General features: G+C 42.2%; 1 protein-coding gene across 2 annotated transcripts in view; it reads left to right on the top strand.

Moving 5' to 3' along the window:
* The window catches only part of PLOD2 (procollagen-lysine,2-oxoglutarate 5-dioxygenase 2), a 64408-nt gene extending 52812 nt beyond the window's left edge, over nucleotides 1-11596 (top strand). Inside the window, exons 14-20 of one of the 2 annotated variants that reach the window (XM_028731223.2) lie at nucleotides 407-469; nucleotides 3950-4063; nucleotides 4434-4499; nucleotides 5366-5470; nucleotides 8675-8821; nucleotides 9467-9592; nucleotides 10974-11596. In XM_028731223.2, the coding sequence (XP_028587056.2) occupies nucleotides 407-469; nucleotides 3950-4063; nucleotides 4434-4499; nucleotides 5366-5470; nucleotides 8675-8821; nucleotides 9467-9592; nucleotides 10974-11129 (777 nt within the window). In that variant the 3' untranslated portion in view covers nucleotides 11130-11596. The remainder of the gene's footprint in view (nucleotides 1-406; nucleotides 470-3949; nucleotides 4064-4433; nucleotides 4500-5365; nucleotides 5471-8674; nucleotides 8822-9466; nucleotides 9593-10973) is intronic. The other variant, XM_028731224.2, reaches the window with a different exon arrangement.
* Nucleotides 11597-18428: the final 6832 nt, after the last annotated feature.

An 18428-nucleotide genomic window follows, 5' to 3' on the forward strand; every position in this document is an offset into this window, starting at 1 on the left:
TTATTGCAATCTGTGCTTACCATGTGCTCACGTCCAACTAATCTGACTTGGTGGCTCATCAGAAAAAGTCTTCTTTTTTCTCATTCTTATGCTGTGAAGCAGCCTGGTACGAGCTTGTCTCTGTGTGTATGTTTTTAAAAATACATATACATATATATGTATATATTTGTTGCAGCAGATAAGAGGCTGAGAGTTCAAGCTTTTAACCCGTACGTTTTAAGCTTTGCTTAGAGCTGCATGATGTCCGTAAATGGTATTTCAGAATACCAGCTTTTGATTAAAGGATCTTGTTTATCTAACATGGCAGCAGAAAGCGAAGTGCAAAAGAGAGCAATGAAAGGTCTAACAGTGCAAAAGAGAGCAATGAAAGGTCAACTGATGTGGTCCTTCTTCTCCTTCGTTTTAGACCTTACAAAGGGAAAAAGGCTCCCCTTCTGCGGAAACATTCCATATGCTCAGACCCCCAAAGGTTTTTCTTTCTTTTCATTTTTTTACTCATTTATTACAATGCGGTTTTACTCTCCTAGAGGGAGGTATCTCCTTCCGTTCCCTGTATCCCAGTGATAACTGGGCATTGTTTTGTCTTGAGCTTTTAGCCCCATGGATACAACTTTTGCAAAAAATAAAAATAAAAAAATGTTTTTTCTTCTTCTGTGGCCGTTCAAAAGATTAAATCATGAATGGAAGGAAAACAGCTATCAGTGCTGCCCCACACAAACCTGTGTACAAGAATTCACACAGGGATATGTTGAGTAGGTTCTATAGATGGCGGTCAATTGGCTGCCGGCATTTACCTGACCTCCTGTCACCCACATCGCTACAGTGTATTAGGAAAGGAAAGGCTGTTGTGATGCAGACGTACTAGCAAAGCCAATCTAGCACTCTCTGCCTGGTTGGTGTGCACCAAACCAACTTCACCTTTGCCTTGTCCCTACTCTGTGGCATGCCCCAGCAATGGGGCTGTCAGGAGGTCAGGTAAGCGACCACTGCTGATCAACAGTTTTCATTATTATGCTTGCATAGGAGGTTGCCCAAGGCCTTATGAAGCCTTTTGTCCAAATGGAAGGACATACTTTTTGCTTCTTCTGTGTTCCACATAAAATAGTGAGAGAAGATGCCTTCGGCATGCAGGAGGGCAAGTTTCAGCCCAAACAGTAGCACGTTTTCCACATTGTTGAGTTTGTAAACCAATATGCTAGTGTACTTAAACATACACCCAAAATTCTGATGTGGCATAAATAATCACCAAAAATCAAACTATCCTCATTCTTTTAATGCAAATCATTCTTGTGCTACAAGTCCCTGCTTCCTAGTTATATACATGTGAGAATCACAAATTTTGTGGTATCGTCTTAAGTAGCAACTCATTTTAGCATTGACCATTGCTTCTAAGATTCAGTCTCCATTAATTTCATTGCGGACATCTGCTCATGTTCCATTGAGACTAATGGAGATTGAGGATTTCATTTTTGAACTTTCTTTGTCTTTCATTTAGTTATGTCACTTTCACTTGTTTTGGATGTCAAAAGGCTGCATCCAATGGGTTTCACTCAGCTGACAGTAAAGCATCTGCTGGCAGAATGGAGAGGGAATGGATTTTTGGAAATTCCCTTCCCACGCTGTCCCACTTTCCAAAAACCCCAAAGGGACTCTTAACCCAGATTTAGAGGGGAAGTGAGGCTGCAGGGAGAGGATTAATTGTAGGAAACTCTTTCATTCCCTGAAGCCTTACAATCAGCTTGTAGAACCTAAATTATGTGACCCTATTAATTAATAAATGAATGAATCTATGATTGGGGCCACTCCACATCATTCGAGAGGTAGTCCCACCGTTAGCAAATAGAAGAAGCCACAGCTGTTAGCAGCATAATAAAGTCAAATTTCAGAATGAATTTTTTTATGGAAGAGTAGAAAAAATAATGAAATATAATGCCAAAATAGTCTTGAAGTCAAGAACCGAACAGTCATTCGTAAACTGCATACAGTTGCATACAATTTAATGGGCTCTTTCTAGTTAAAACTGGATGTAATTCAATGGCTTTTTGTTGTTGCTGAGACAAAGCTACCCACACTCTGTTATCTATTGTAGCTGTAGGAACCAGAAAATCCATTGCTTAATAAGGGTTGCTTGCCGTTCCCTGTTCCCCTAATGCACATTTTTCAATTTCTTGTTATGATTAAAACTGAAGCTCGCCCATGCTGTAAAAACAGAACATACTGTGGTTTCCCTACACTTCTCATGATAAATTATGTCTTTAACGCAATGACATGGTTTTCAATACACCCACTGGCAAAAGCATGCTTTACCACTGTATTTCTACAGTTCTATGCTGACGCAACTCCATTGGAAGTAATGGAGCATAAAACTGGACAGTGGTGTGGTGTATTTTTGTAGCAGAGGGAAGTGTTACATAATCATCACTTAACTGTTTTTGGCAGAGCTTTTTTGATTCAGCTTTTTGTATTTATTGTTGAATAAGAGCCATGGGTTGAGTACACGTTCATTATGTTCATATTTTAAAAAAGAACATTACATTAAAAAAAAAAATCCCCCCAAAAGACTTAAACCCAACCCTTATGTACTTGAGATAGTGTATCTGCCTCACTACCTATACAACATGGTCTGCGACAGAATTTGTTATGTCTACCTGGTAGCCTTCAGACGTTTTGGAATGCCAATCACAGCAGCTCCAGGTTTGAAAGGCTGCCCTATCCTGATCACTGAGGAAACTCATAGACATCTGCTTCCTTAGAGACAGTAGCCACAGACCCAGAAGCAAACCAGGAAGTACCTCATTATAGGATAGGCCTGTATTGCCATGTAGGTTTGAAGTTACTATCACATATTTCGTTCAATTGGTGCTGCCCCTGGCTGGTCCTACTAGCCTGCTTGGACAGAGATCATCATCAACATGAGGACTGGTATGGCTGATGTCTGGCTTGTAGGTGACCAGCATGCTGGCCATTCACAAAACCACAAATGTCAGAAACAGCAAATGTCTTGAAGCACCATTATTCAAAATGGCAAGCGATTGGGCTGTGACAAACACAACAGTATCTTTGATCAGTTTGAAAACGTGGGCCTGTTTATATTGAAAAGGAAAACAACATACCTTCCCAATTTACTTAATTTGATTTGTTCAATTTAATATGAAGTTAATCGGTCCTACAAGGATGATGTGGCTTTTGCTACTGTTCCAGTTCATTTTGCTCTTCATCCTTCTTCAAGCATTGCAGAGTGGTTTGTTGTTTTCATCATATTCATCAAAATAACTATTTGAAGGGGAACATTTTCATTACAGGTCAACTCGTCAAAGGATCTGGTAGGAAATGGGCTGAAATTGGCACTCTATAGAGCTCTGACACTTGCTTCTCTATTCATGTCGTTACCTGAATTCAACAGATCAATGTTAGTTAAATATTTAGGACATAAGACAACTACATAAAAATGTATAGAAGGAAATATACCCACTTTTCCTTCATAAAATTAATCTGGTCACTCATCATCAGTTATATAAATGTATAGATATTAAGAACATAACCGAGATTGCTGTGTGTGGGTCTCTTACATTCAGGGCTTACATTCAGGGCTTACTCATTGCCTTACATTCAGGGCTTCTCCTCCCTACATTTTCATGAATTGGGAATGCTCTGTATGCATGGACTGCATGTAGAAAAGAAACAAATTGCCTCAGCCCATATCAGAATCCATGCTTTGTTTACTGACTATATCTGGTCAGTTGGCAGTACAGCTTCTTTAAATACCCCAAAGAGTGCAACATACATAGTTAGAATTTCAGATAAAGAAGACTGTAGTTTGTATATTCAGAATGGGGATGATAGCGAGTTTGGGTGATGAGTATTAATATAGACTGGATAATATAGCTTCTTCTGCATTTCTAAATATTAAATGTAAACTAACATAAGGATGTTTTTTGTCTGGTGGTAGGGTGTCTTTATGTACATCACTAACAGACATGAATTTGGAAGACTTCTATCAACTGCCAACTACAATATATCTCACTACAACAATGATCTTTGGCAGATCTTTGAAAATCCAGTGGTATGTATCAAAGAATGCAATATAATTATTTTCCCCTCTTTTAAACACCCCCCCCCCCAATAACCTCTTTCTTTTGTGAGCAAACAAATCACAAAATGCTTTCTTGCATGGGGATCTTAATCCATTTAATTTTTCAACATTAACCTTCATTGCTCAATTTGGAAAAAAATAATCCTATGGGTTGTATCCAGCTAAACCCTACTCAGACCCAACCCACTGAAATGGAACAAAGTTCGCCATGTTCATCAATTTTAGCGAGTCTGCTTTGAGCAGGACTATCCTTTGCTGAAACCCTACATTCTAAGCACTTCTGTGTGGGTTGTTCTCTCTCTCTCTCTTTTTAATCTAACAAACAAATCTTTGTTCTCAGGATTGGAAGGAAACCTACATAAACCCCAACTATTCAAAAATTTTCACTGATTACATAGTAGAACAGGTAAGGAAAGCCGCTATTTGGGGACTCACAAAGGGACTGAACTTCATTGATGAGCGGAACTAAAATACAAATGGGTTTTAACTTGGATTGGAGTGAGCTAATTATTTATGGGCTCTGTATGTGTTTCTGTAACTCCCACACCCACCTGAAACTTGGCAGCAGCACGACTAATAATAATGGAAACCACCTGGGGTTGGGGTAGCCCAATACTTCTCTGCTTTGACACTGAAAAACCATCTCTTCTTCAACAGACTTGGCTTTCCATGCCATGCTAATTTGTGCTCTCTCTCTCATGTGTATGTGGGAAGAATCAGCAGGTTAGCATCAAGAGTCCCATAAGCTTGGAGAAATGGGGTTGCTGGAAGCCTGGGCAGCTGTTCTTCACTACATTGTAGTGCCAGTCCTGCTAGGGAAACCAAATTACCACAGCCGAAAATGTTCCTTTCCTCAAATATGGGAACACTGGGTAGATCAGTACAAATGTAACCTTCTGCTGTGGGTATTTGTGGGCACATGAGAGGAAACTGCTCTACAGTGACTGACCCAAGCAGCCACTGAAATGGTTTCTCCTTTCAGATAATTAGAGATTTCGCTGTGTTTTCTCTTACGTAGCTGGCCAAGTGCATGATGCAGAGCAACTGCTGCATAACTCTTGTATCCACAACCTAAAAGACAAGAAATGACATTTAAGAAGCAAAACAAAATCAAAGGGGTGAGACTAGTTGCTGTAGTGATGGACCAAGTATTCCTGCAGCCCTCCTCCACCTTAGATTCAGAGATGTAAAGCATAAGCTACGCAACAGCTTTATCTGGCACACAAAGGAGCACAAAATGCTAACACACAGGTTTATGTTTCCCACCTATAGCCATGCCCGGATGTGTTTTGGTTCCCCATATTTTCTGAGACAGCCTGTGATGAACTGGTCCAGGAGATGGAACATTATGGACGTTGGTCAGGTGGAAAGCACCATGTAAGTATAATAGTTGGAAACTTCTTTTAATTTATTTTTTATATGGGTGTTTTTGAAAATAAAGCATGGACCACTGACAAAAGGTGAGCACAATCCACATGCAGATGTCCCCTGTGGGAGGCACCCAAGGGACTGTCATTGCAGGTACACACATACACTCATCTAAGGGGGAGTTCGTTGGGACAGGATTGTGCCCAATGTTTCCATCAGGACTGAAAAATTCAATTTTAGATTGGCAAATGAAGCTTAGGGCTCATTTTAATCAGTGATATTAAGAGTTTTGGGCTACCTTATAAAAAAAAACACTTTTGCTTTTATGTCACTATTTTTATTTATGGAAAAAATACCAAGCACAATGCAATGATGACAGTATAATAGAAATAATGGAGATACAGTGTTATTTTTGTTACAAGTCCATTCATAATACATCTACCTCAAAGTACACAATTAGTTTTAGATCCAAATCCATATGACATTTTGACATTGTAAATTTGATAAAGGGTTAGATTGTGATTTTTTTATTTATTAGGTTTCTTACTTAGAGTTTCTTACTCTTCAGCATGAGGTCCCAGGGTGGGTCTAGTTATGTTACTATAAAAGGTAATGGTACCCCTGCCCGTACGGGCCAGTCTTGACAGACTCTAGGGTTGTGCGCCCATCTCACTCAAGAGGCCGGGGGCCAGCGCTGTCCGGAGACACTTCCGGGTCACGTGGCCAGCGTGACAAGCTGCATCTGGTGAGCCAGAGCCGCACACGGAAACGCCGTTTACCTTCCTGCTAATAAGCGGTCCCTATTTATCTACTTGCACCCGGGGGTGCTTTCGAACTGCTAGGTTGGCAGGCGCTGGGACCGAACAACAGGAGCGCACCCCGCCGCGGGGATTCGAACCGCCGACCTTTCGATCGGCAAGCCCTAGGCGCTGAGGCTTTTACCCACAGCGCCACCCGCGTCCCTGCTTACTATAACAAATGATAAAAGAAAGGACATCTTTACTATTTTCTTCAACATTGTAAGGCAGTTTACACTTTCTGTATATTAAAAAGCTCCTTTTCATTAATCTAAGATGGTTTTAATAATCAGCTGTAGTTTCAAATGCTGTTTTTTTAAAAAAATGAAACATCTATTGATCTCCTGCAACGATTTTGCAAAGTTTTTTGCAGATAAAATCACTCATATTCGGAAGGAGCTAGACACCACCGTGGGAGCAGGGCGGGGGCGGGAGAGTGCTAGAGCTCTGTCTGGTCAAGTTGCATGGAACCAATTTCAATCCGTTACCCCCGAGGATGTGGACAGGCTGCTTGGACGCGTGAAACCAACCACCTGTCTCCTTGATCCTTGCCCATCCTGGCTAATAAAAGCAAGCCGGGAAGGGCTGGGCGATGGGCTCTGTGGGGTGGTGAATGCTTCCCTCTGTGAGGGAACATTCCCAGATCCGCTGAAAGAGGCGGTCATTAAACCGCTTCTTAAAAAACCATCTTTAGACCCGGCCAGTATGGCCAACTATCGCCCAGTCTCAAATCTTCCATTCTTGGGCAAGGTGATCGAGCGTGTGGTTGCTGAACAACTCCAGGCACGCCTGGAGGATGCGGACCATTTGGATCCCTTCCAATCAGGGTTCAGGCCTCATCATGGGACTGAAACTGCCTTGGTTGCACTGGTTGATGATCTCCGGCGAGCTAGGGACAAAGGTGAGAGCTGTTTCCTAGTTCTGCTGGATCTCTCAGCGGCCTTTGATACAATCGACCATAACATCCTTCTGGACCGTCTAGAGGGGTTGGGAGCTGGGGGCACTGTTATACAGTGGTTCCGCTCCTTCCTCCTGGGCCGTGTTCAGAAAGTGGTGGTGGGGGATGAGTGTTCAGACCCTTGGGCCCTCACTTGTGGGGTACCTCAGGGTTCCGTCCTCTCCCCCATGCTTTTTAACATCTATATGAAGCCGCTGGGAGAGATCATCAGGGGGTTTGGACTGGGTGTCCATCAATATGCAGATGATACCCAGCTCTACCTCTCTTTCAAATCAGAGCCAGTGAAGGCGGTGAAGGTCCTGTGTGAGTGCCTGGAGGCGGTTGGAGGATGGATGGCGGCTAATGGGTTGAAGTTGAATCCTGACAAGACAGAAGTACTGTTTTTGGGGGACAGGGGGCGGGCTGGTGTGGAGGACTCCTTGGTCCTGAATGGGGTAACTGTGCCCCTGAAGGACCAAGTGCGTAGCCTGGGAGTCATTTTGGACTCACAGCTGTCCATGGAGGCGCAGGTCAATTCTGTATCCAGGGCAGCTGTCTACCAACTCCACCTGGTACGCAGGCTGAGACCCTACCTGCCCGCGGACTGTCTCGCCAGAGTGGTGCATGCTCTAGTTATCTCCCGCTTGGACTACTGCAATGCGCTCTACGTGGGGCTACCTTTGAAGGTGACTCGGAAACTACAGCTAATCCAGAATGCGGCAGCTAGACTGGTGACTGGGGGCGGCCGCCGAGACCACATAACACCGGTCTTGAAAGACCTACATTGGCTCCCAGTACGTTTCCGAGCACAATTCAAAGTGCTGGTGTTGACCTTTAAAGCCCTAAATGGCCTCGGCCCAGTATACCTGAAGGAGTGTCTCCACCCCCATCGTTCTGCCTGGACGCTTAGGTCCAGTGCCGAGGGCCTTCTGGCGGTTCCCTCATTGCGAGAAGCAAAGCCAGGCAGAGGGCCTTTTCGGTAGTGGCGCCCGCCCTGTGGAATGCCCTCCCATCAGATGTCAAAACGATAAACAACTACCTGACATTCAGAAGACATCTTAAGGCAGCCCTGTTCAGGGAAGTTTTTAATGTATGATATTTTAGTGGGGTTTTTGGTTTCTATGGAAGCCGCCCAGAGTGGCTGGGGAAACCCAGCCAGATGGGCGGGGTACAAATAATAAATTATTATTATTATTATTATTGATGCATTCAGCCACTACTGAATTATCTGGTGAACAAAACAATGCATTGTTGTACCAATTCCTTACACAACACATGGAAGAAGAGATTGCCATTTTGGTCCCATAAACTAAGCCATACGACGAGTATATTTGTTCACTGGGATGTGTCTCAAGGTACCGGAGTATGAAAGCCTTAGAATCAGACAGGCATGTGCTACTTTACAAAGTGTCCCATATGATTTGAAAACATAACCTTATGCCCTATGTATCTGAACATCTCTGTGATGTCTTGTTTTAGGACAGCCGCATTTCTGGAGGATATGAAAACGTTCCAACTGATGACATTCACATGAAACAAATTGGGCTGGAAAGCGTGTGGCTACATTTCATTAGAGAATACATAGCGCCTGTAACACTAAAAGTGTTTGCTGGCTACTATACAAAGGTAGGTTAAAATGGTTATTAAAAAGTAAGACTTAAAGGCTCAAGCACAGGTGCAGTACCCAAACACAGAGTAGTCATGACAGACCCAGTATGTCCACCCCACAGGCCCTTCTGCCAATGTGGATGCACCAAGAACATGCAAGCAACATGAGGGGGCATTGCAGAGAATAGGAGAGCTATTCATGCCTCTCCTATCCCTACTTCAGCTTCTGCACTATGCAAATTATTTAATTTCTGAAAAGCACAGGAGAGGAGAGTACTCTTTTGCTTGAGTCCTGTGTGCAGGTTTCCCACAGGCATCAGGTTAGCGGCTGGACTAGGATGAGCTGTTGGCCTGATCCAGTAGGCTCTTCTTATGTTCTCATGCTCAGGAGCCAAAATTAGACGCTAAGTATTATTTATTCCATTTATCAGTAGTTTCCTATGAAGTATGTGCTAGGTGAACTCTGTGTCTGCAGGCTCAGAATCTTTAAAAAAGGAAGAGAGAGACAAAAGTTGAGGACATCTGGAAGTGAAGGAGTTATTATAAACAGTGGGTGGGAGGAGATCCATGACAGTAAATCACAGATATTTATCACCACAGGGAGTAGGCTTGAGGGATTCCCATGAGCTATCCTTTCTTAACTGTCCTGTTATTTCTTTATAGGGCCATGCCTTGCTGAATTTTGTTGTGAAATACACTACTGAGAGACAACGTTCCCTCAGACCTCATCACGACTCCTCAACATTTACTATCAACATAGCTCTCAACAAAGTGGGAAGAGATTTTGAAGTATGTTTGGAGCAAATCTGTTTATTCCAGCAATGGCTTTCAACTTCTCTGACTCATTTCCCACTAAGCTTGCTTAGAAGTCCCAAATAAGAAAATGACACCACAATGATAATTCTTGGTTCTTTTAAAGTATTAGAACAGCATTTCTTTCAGTGACAGTATAATTGCATCAAGCTGCGGTGATACGGCAGTTTAAGCAGACAGCTGTATTCAGTATTGAAATCAATGATAGGATTATTTTGTATGGCTGGTGAAATATTTTCCTCTGAGGAGTGTCTTGTTGGAGGAGGAGATGGAGCAGATCCCTCACCAAAAAAATTGCTTTCTTGAAGGATCATGTTACAAATAGTTTAAGACAGTGGCTAGCAGAAGGTAGGTTGCAGAATGATTTGCAGTAGCTGGCACATGGCAGCAGTAAAAACAAAGTAGATACCACATCCCTCAGTTTTGCACAGGGTGGTTTAAGGAATAGAGGCAAAGTTCCCTTGTCTCTCCAAGTGGTATGACTTGTTGCCTTGGAAACCACCCCCTCCAATCTTTTTCCTCTAGGTTGTTACCTGATTTCAGATACAGCATTTGAAGGGATGGAGTAGGCCTAGCGACCTCCCACCACTGATGCCTAGACTAGAAAAGCTATTGACCTGGTTGGCATGTAACGCTAAACCAAACAATGGCTTAGCACAGGCTGCCTCAGCCTCAGCCCTCCAGATGTTTTGACACTACAATTCCCATCATCCATGACCACTGGTCCTGCTAGCTAGGGATCGTGGGAGTTGTAGGCCAAAAACATCTGGAGGGCCGAGGTTGAGGTAGCCTGGCTTAGCACAAACAAGCACATGTGTTGATTCTTGGCATGCAGATCACATTGTTTGTGTTAGTGCTACATCCAAAGCCGGGCTCATGATTTGTTTCACTCCGGACAAACCATGAGTTGTAACCAAAGTTTGTTCTTGGTTAACTGCTTGTGGGTTTTCTGGGGTAGATAAACTACACACCCAGGTTTGAATACAACACTAAGCCAAACCATGGCTTATGCCTGGGTGGAACAACTTCAGGATCAGGTGAGTAGTAGTAGCTGCAACCTTTGCTCCTGGAACACAGATGTTAAGGCATGGTTTGACTTAGTATTTGATGCAAACAGGGCCAGTATCATCTATCATGCAATTTCCACAATGATGTTGACCTATATATGAATTAGAATGGGGAAATGCTAAGGTGTGTTATTGTTCAAATGCAGTATATTCCTGGTGTAAATTAATACACTTGGGATTGATTGTACTTCTGATTATTGTCTTGGGCTTTATACCAAAAAACCCTCCCAGTGTCTATTGATTTCTGCCAGATGGTGATTTAAAGACTTTTGTTTCTGATTTTTTAATAGGGAGGTGGATGCAAATTTCTGAGGTACAACTGCTCCATAGAATCACCCAGGAAAGGATGGAGTTTCATGCATCCAGGAAGACTTACCCATTTACATGAAGGACTTCCCATTTTGAAAGGAACAAGATACATCGCAGTATCATTTATTGACCCTTAATCTTATTTCCCTGGCCTGTTACAGACAACGTTTGGCAATCTATGACAAACTCTTATTTATAGTTCTACTCCCAGAAGATGGTGACAAAAGAAACTTCTTCTAGATTGCTGCTTTGCTTTGGGCTAAAAGAATGAGCAGGGAAAGAAACCCAAACACTTAAAAAATAATATAAACCTTCAAGCATCTGATATGTGCCTTGAGTTGCAAAGTTAAATAATTATAATTTCGCTCCCTTGTGAAAATGGAGTCTAAAAGGAAAGGGGAAAATCATTGATGCCAATGATCTATAAAACTTTTCACGTGGGTTTTCCATCCATTACAATAACATTATGAATATGTCTTTTGTACATATCTTGATTAAAGAAAGAAATATTTGCATATCCAGCTATCTATGAATGTTCTTCTAAGAAAGAAGTGAATGATAGATAAATGCAAAGCATTGGCAAAAATACACATATGGGTACTTTTTTAAAAAAAAGCCTTTAAAAGAAGAAATCCTCAACTTGGAAATCTTTTCTTCCCACCAAGTGTCCTTTGATCAGGCTGGGAACTATTCTGCAACTTTTTTTTCATCAGTTCAGTGCTGGAAATCCAAGCTCTCTTTTTGCAAACTTCCTAATACCAAGATGTCTTGGGAAACCAAATTTGTCTACTCTTACTTGAATTTTGTATCAGGAGATCAAGAAGTTGAAGTTGCTCTTTTATAAAATGTGCAGGGTTTTGACTTGCCTTTGTTTTTTAAGGGATCAGTTTAAAATTATTCCTGCTGTGCCTACTGTTTGTAATTTAAAGGTTACACTTGAAAGAAAAAAAAAGAATGTTGAAGCATGAAACCTGAGGTGCTAAAATGCACATATTTTCTAAGTTTTATGGAAAATAAAGAAGTCTTAAATTAAGAAAAGTTTTTGGTGTGTCTGCTTTTAAAAATATGCAGTGTTTGGTTTCTGTTTTATAAGCAGAGTATGATAGCTTTTACTACATTTTGGATTGTGTTTGGTAAATTGACAAATGTTTTACATCTTAACAAACGTTTTACTTTTCAAAAAAAGCTGTTTGTCTTGCATCCGCCCCCATCAGCAGCCACCACTGTGGAAAATATGCAATAGTCTAGCTTGCTGAAATCTACAGTAAGAAGAAACCTAACCTACTTTTCAGGGCAGCTTGGTTGTTTCCTAGTTTACAATTTCCTAGTTTACAGACTGCAAAAGAGTGCTGGTTTAGTGGATTCTCAGCTCTGGCCAGATTCCTTTAAATGTGAACTCTACCAAATGACTGGCCTCTTTTAATAAGATTTATGCTGCAAGTTATGAAACTCAAACATCTCTGTGTGATCATGAAAGTGATCTTTGTTTTCATGAAGTTATTTTTGGCATTACACTGTGATCTGTTGGGATAGCGCAGCACCCTGTGGTGGCCCACCTAGCTGAGTTCCCGTAAAAGAACTGTATTTATTAAAACAATCTCTACTGAACTCCAAGCAAAGTGCTTCAGACTGTTTGGGCAGGCCCTAATGATTAACTGTTGGAGCTCCCAAATTAAAATGAACAATTTTATTTACATTTTTCGCCCCAGTATGAGTGATTTATGATGTATACTTTTGCTTCTGCATTTAGTCATTCAAAATACATTTCTTTTTACAATAATGGTTCCAAAGTTCAGAGCCCTGTGGCCTAAGATAGTCTGCATAGTCACCAAACAACCATATAGTCAGTATTATCATTTAATAATTTATTCCCTACCTTTTTCCCCTGACAGGGACTCAGTCACTACTGCCAATCACCATTCCAGGCAGGGCTCCAATATATTATGTTCCTGTTACGATATGGATGCAATGCGACCGCGAGCAGCAGGTGGCTTGAAAGCAAAACATAATGGGAATGTTGGAACTGTTCCGTGGGAACAGAGGGAGAGTCTATTTTCAGTGCAAAGCACCGGAATTAGCTCAGAGTGTAATATGACCTGTACAGGAAGTACAGGAGGAGGAGTTTTCTCTCTCTACTGATGGAGTCTGATGAGAGCAGACGTGTTTCTCTGTAACGCTGCAAAGACAGAAATAAAGGCATGTAAATACATTTCAGTCTATCTCTTTCCCCCTGCCTGGGAGGGGGGGAAGAGTGGTGTGTTCTTCTCACGTTGAGGAGGATCGCCGATCGTGACCTAGCCTGCGTCTGCCGGGAATGCAGACAGGGAGGTCACCAGGAGATCATGCCGGGTGCCTGGAGAGTGGCCAGTTTCTCCTGATATGGCAGATTTCCTAACAGTTCCACAGGTGTTATTTTGTTTTGCTCAAGAAAAATAAATGAACATTAGAACATTAGAACTTGCTGGATCAGCTTAGGTACCTTTAGTTACCATGTGAAAATGTTTGTCTATAACCAGGCCTTTGGCTGATTAACATTCTATGGCATTTTAAATGTGTTTGTGAGAGGAGGATTTATTGGTTTTGCTTTGTTTTATCATGTATTTTGTGTTCTCATTTTGTATTTTTATGCTGTAAACCACCCTGTGATGTTCGGATGAAGGGTGGTGTACAAATTTAATAAATAATAATAAGGTCAGTGGCCTATCCAAGCCAACATCCTGTACTCACAGTGACCACTCAGATTCCTGAGGGGAACCCTCCAGAAGGACTCAAGGACAAGAATACTCTCCTCTCCAGTGGTTTCCAGCATTACTGGAATTCAGAAGCATTACTCTGGTGGAGTACAGGGTCAGGTTTAAGGTGCTGGTTTTGACCTTTAAAGCCCTATGTGGACTAGAACCCTCATACTTATGGGACTGCTTCTCCTGGTATGCCCCACGGAGGACCTTAAGGTCCATAAATAGCAACACTTTGGAGGTCCCAAGCTTCAAGGAGTTTCAACTAGGGCCAGGGTCTTTTCAGCACTGGCCCCGACATGGTGGAACGCTCTGGCACAAGAGATTAGGGCCCTGTGGGATTTGACATCTTTCTGCAGGGCCTGCAAGACGGAGCTGTTCCCCCTGGCTTGGACTCACTCTGACCCCTTATATGGGATTTGGTATATAAATTTTCCCTTGGCTTTTTTGCTGGCCCATGTAGGACCAGCATGGATAGCTGGCTCGGGTGAATATCTGATGTTTCCTCCCTTTGTGGTATTGATTTATGGGCTACTACTAAAATGAGGCTGCATTTTAAGCTGTATTTTAATTAACTGTTTTTGTTTGTTTGTTTGTTTTCCTATTATGTTTTATTGTAATTCATATTTGGTGTTAGCCGCCCTGGCTGGGGAGGGCAGGATATCAATAAAAATATTATTATTATTATTATTATTATTATTATTATTATTATTATTATTATTATTATTACTGCCTCTGACCACAGTAGCAGAGCATAGCCATCATGGCAAGTAGCGATTGATAGGCCTATTCTCCATGAATTTGCCCAGTCCTCTTTCAAACCCATCCAAGTTGGTGTCCATGACTGCTTCCTGTGGGACCAAGTGCCTGGGTTTAACTATGCACTGTACAGACCCCCCCCCCCAGTGTAATCAAAAGGTGGAACTATTGGCCTGTCTGGCATCACTTCCTCACAAATGACTTTGAGGGTGCAATCCTAATACTTGGTGGGGAGGCACAAGGCTTGGCAGAATGGCTGATCTGCTGCCACATCCAGATCCCTGCTGTTTGCACTGGCTTAGGATGGAAGGTGAGGAGCAGGAAAAGTCTGCATGTTTTCCTGGCACAGATGCCTTAGGTCTGCTACTTTTCTGGCCTTGACTCCAAATGGAACCTGATTTAAGGTAATCATCATCATCATCAAAAATAAAATAAAAACAAAGTTGTAATTCCTGTTGGTGTAAAGCAGAGTTTGGTGCCCAGCGGAAGGATGAGGAGTACGTACTACATACTCTATATTGCTTTATTTACAGTTCAAAGCAGATATATTACAGAAAGACATCTTGCCTCTGCCGGAGCAGAAAAATGCATCCTCTCTCCTCGACAGCTTGGAGAGAATCACACAGTGAAAAACAGGAAACCAGTGTACGTCACATCCAGTCTCCCTTTCCCGTGAGAAACTCCAACAGTACAGACTGTGGAATGTAAACACCTGTCTCGTGACAAGCCCTTTCGCTGCACAGTGAAGGAAAACAGAAACCAACATCCTCCCCCTTTCTGTGAACATCACTGGGCAGCGTGTTCGTACAATATCAGTACAAACCCAACTTCTGCACATAGGTACAGTGTTGATCCCTTGATACAATCTTGGACAATACATCAGCAGGAATTTCATTACCTGGCATATAGGACACCGTTACGAGTCCCTTCTGAATACATTCCCTAGCATGCTGCAACTTTAATTGCAAGTGCTTCGTGCTTTGCTTACAACCTTCAGACTTCAGCAAAGCCAAACATGCTTTGTTGTCCTGGTAAACCTGGATTGGACATTTGACAGGAATTTTCATATCTTTGCACAATTGTATCAACCATTCACAATCCTTAAGTGAATAAGACAGTGCATTCAGTTCGGCTTCACAAGTACTTAAGCTAACTGTTGTTTGCTTCTTGCATGACCAATCAAACAGACCCTGATTGTACATGTAGCAAACTCCAGACGTACTTTTCCTGTCTGTAGTGTCACTTCCAAAACTTGCATCTGCAAATATCTCAAGACCACCAGACTTCTGATTGTTAAATCTCAGTCTGTAATGCATAGTGCCTTTCAAATACCGCGCTATGCGTTTCAGAGCTTTCCAATCCTTGACATTAGGATTGTTGACTTGTCTGCTTAGCAAATTACAGCTAACAGCAATGTCTGGTCTTGAACATCTGGCAATGAAGTTTAGCTTGCCTAGCACACTTCTGTATAGTGTAGTGTCAGAAAATGCTTCTTCAGTGTCATCTACCTGATAACCTGTTGTCATCGGTGTGTCTACAGGGTTAGCATCCATCAGGTTTAGTTTGCTTAACACATCAGCAATTTTCCGTGACTGGTGTACTAGAATGTTACCATCTTGATCTCTCTCTATTTCCAGAGATAGGTAGTTGTTTACCTCACCAAGATCTTTCATGTCAAAGTGCTCTTTCAGTTGAGCTAGGGCGTTATTGTACATTGCGACATCTTTCCAAAAGAATAATAAATCATCAACATAAAACAAACAGTACAGTTTCTTTTGCCCCTCCTCTTTGACAAATACACATGGATCAGCTTTCCCTTGCTGAAAACCTAGAGAAAACAATACTTCAGTGAGTTTTGTGTGCCAACACCGTGCACTTTGTTTGAGACCATAAAGGGATTTCTTCAGAGCACAAACAAATCCCTGTTTTACCTGTACGCCATCAGGTGGAAGCATATAAAGTGATTCATCTAGAGATCCGCACAGAAAAGCTGTATTAATATCATGGTGACTAATGTGTAGATTTTCCTCTGCAGCTAGCTTGAGCATAAGCCTAATGCTTTCATACCTCACTGTGGGTGAGTAGGTCTCGTGATAGTCTTCACCTGGTACCTGTGCAAAACCTCTGGCTACCAATCTGGCTTTGTGTCTGACTATCTTGCCATTTTGATCTGTCTTCGCTTTGAAGACCCATTTGCTTCCAAGCAGTTTCATTCCTGGAACTACTGGAACTAGCTCCCATGTTTTGTTCCTTTCCAAGGAATCAAGCTCAGCCTTCATGGCATTTAACCATGGCTCAGCTTCCTTTGAATCCAAACCCTGGATTTCTTGGAAACTTGAAGGTTCAAATACCTTCTTGGAGCTTTTAACAGCTGTTACTGCTATCGTAGCAAACTCATCAGCAAATCTCTTTGGAGGTTTGCCTTTTGTGGCTCTCTGTGACCTACGAATTAGCCTTAAGTCTTCAACACTCTCCTCTTCCTTCTTAGGAGAAAAACGACCTATTGTGAACAATGGTTCCTCCAATTCTTCTCGATCAGAGCTTTCAGAGGGTCGCATAGAGGCTTTCGCACTCTTGAAATCCTCTGAATCACCCGATTCAGTTTCAGATTCAGACTCAGAACCTTCATCAGTGGGTGTGGATTGTTGTGGTTGCTTTTGACTATCCTCAGTCTCATCACCGTCATCAGGATAACATTGGAAAATTCCCACATTCTCCCCCCACTTTGCATTGTACTCAACACTTCTCGTGAGCTTAATTGTCTTAGAGTCAGTCATCATTATTCTGTAAGACCCTTTCTGATAACCTAGAAAGATACCATGCAAACCACGCTTGTCTAACTTGGAGTTTTGTGGTGAGTGAACCCACATGTCAGAACCAAATATTTTCATGTGTTTGATGTATGGCTTCTTGCCAAACATCTTCTCATAGGGGGTACAACCAATCGCTGAAGATAACCTGCGATTGTAACTGTAAACAAAACACGAGAGAGATTCGGCCCAATAACTCTCTGGAAGATTGGCATCATGCAGCAAGGTTTTTAACCCTTGAAGCAACGTCTGATTTGCCCGTTCCGCAAGTCCATTCTGCCATGGCGAGCGAGGACTAGACAAATCGTGTTGAATTCCTTTCTCAGTCAGAAAAGCTTCAAACTGCTGAGAAGTGAATTCTCCCCCGCGATCACTGAAAAGAGTCTTTATCTTCTTACCATGCACATTTTCCAACCAAGCACAGAACTCCTTGAACCTAGGAAAAGCCTCTGATTTCTGCTTGAGATTGTACACAAAAATATACCTGGAAAATGCGTCAATGAGAACCATGAAGTACCTATTTCCACCTAAAGAGGGCGATAGTGGTCCAACCAAATCAGCATGAACAATTTGGTATGGTTCCGTAGCTTGCCTACTAGACACCTTACCTTTCGCAGCCATTTTCACCTTGTTTGCTGCGCATGCTTTGCACTTCATGTGGTACCTGCAGGGTTTAATAGTCATACCTTCAACCAAGGCAGGCATTTTAGATACTGCCTCAAAATGCAAATGTCCAAATTTTCGATGAAAATCATGAATACATTCTGCATGCAAACTTTTGTTAGAACCTGCAATGCAACAAGTGTCATCCTGCACAACATCATCATAATACAAAACAAACAAACGATCAACATATTCAGCATGCAATTCATAGTCATTTTTCTTTGTGATGATGCACTTCTTGTTCTTGAAGGACACGTCAATGTTCCGCTCAATTAGCTGTCCAACGCTGAGAAGATTATGTTTAGCGTCTGGCACGTAAAGGACATTCTGTATCGATAAGTCCAAACTGTGAAGAACAACAGTTCCGTAGCCTTTACTGGGAATAGTGTGGTCATCCGCCTGGTGAATCGCACCTTCCTGCGGTGTAAAAGACACAAACAGTCTCTTATCGTTGCACATGTGGTGGGTC

The sequence above is a fragment of the Podarcis muralis genome, chromosome 6 (assembly GCF_964188315.1).
Source record: "Podarcis muralis chromosome 6, rPodMur119.hap1.1, whole genome shotgun sequence".
Lineage (NCBI taxonomy): Eukaryota > Metazoa > Chordata > Lepidosauria > Squamata > Lacertidae > Podarcis > Podarcis muralis.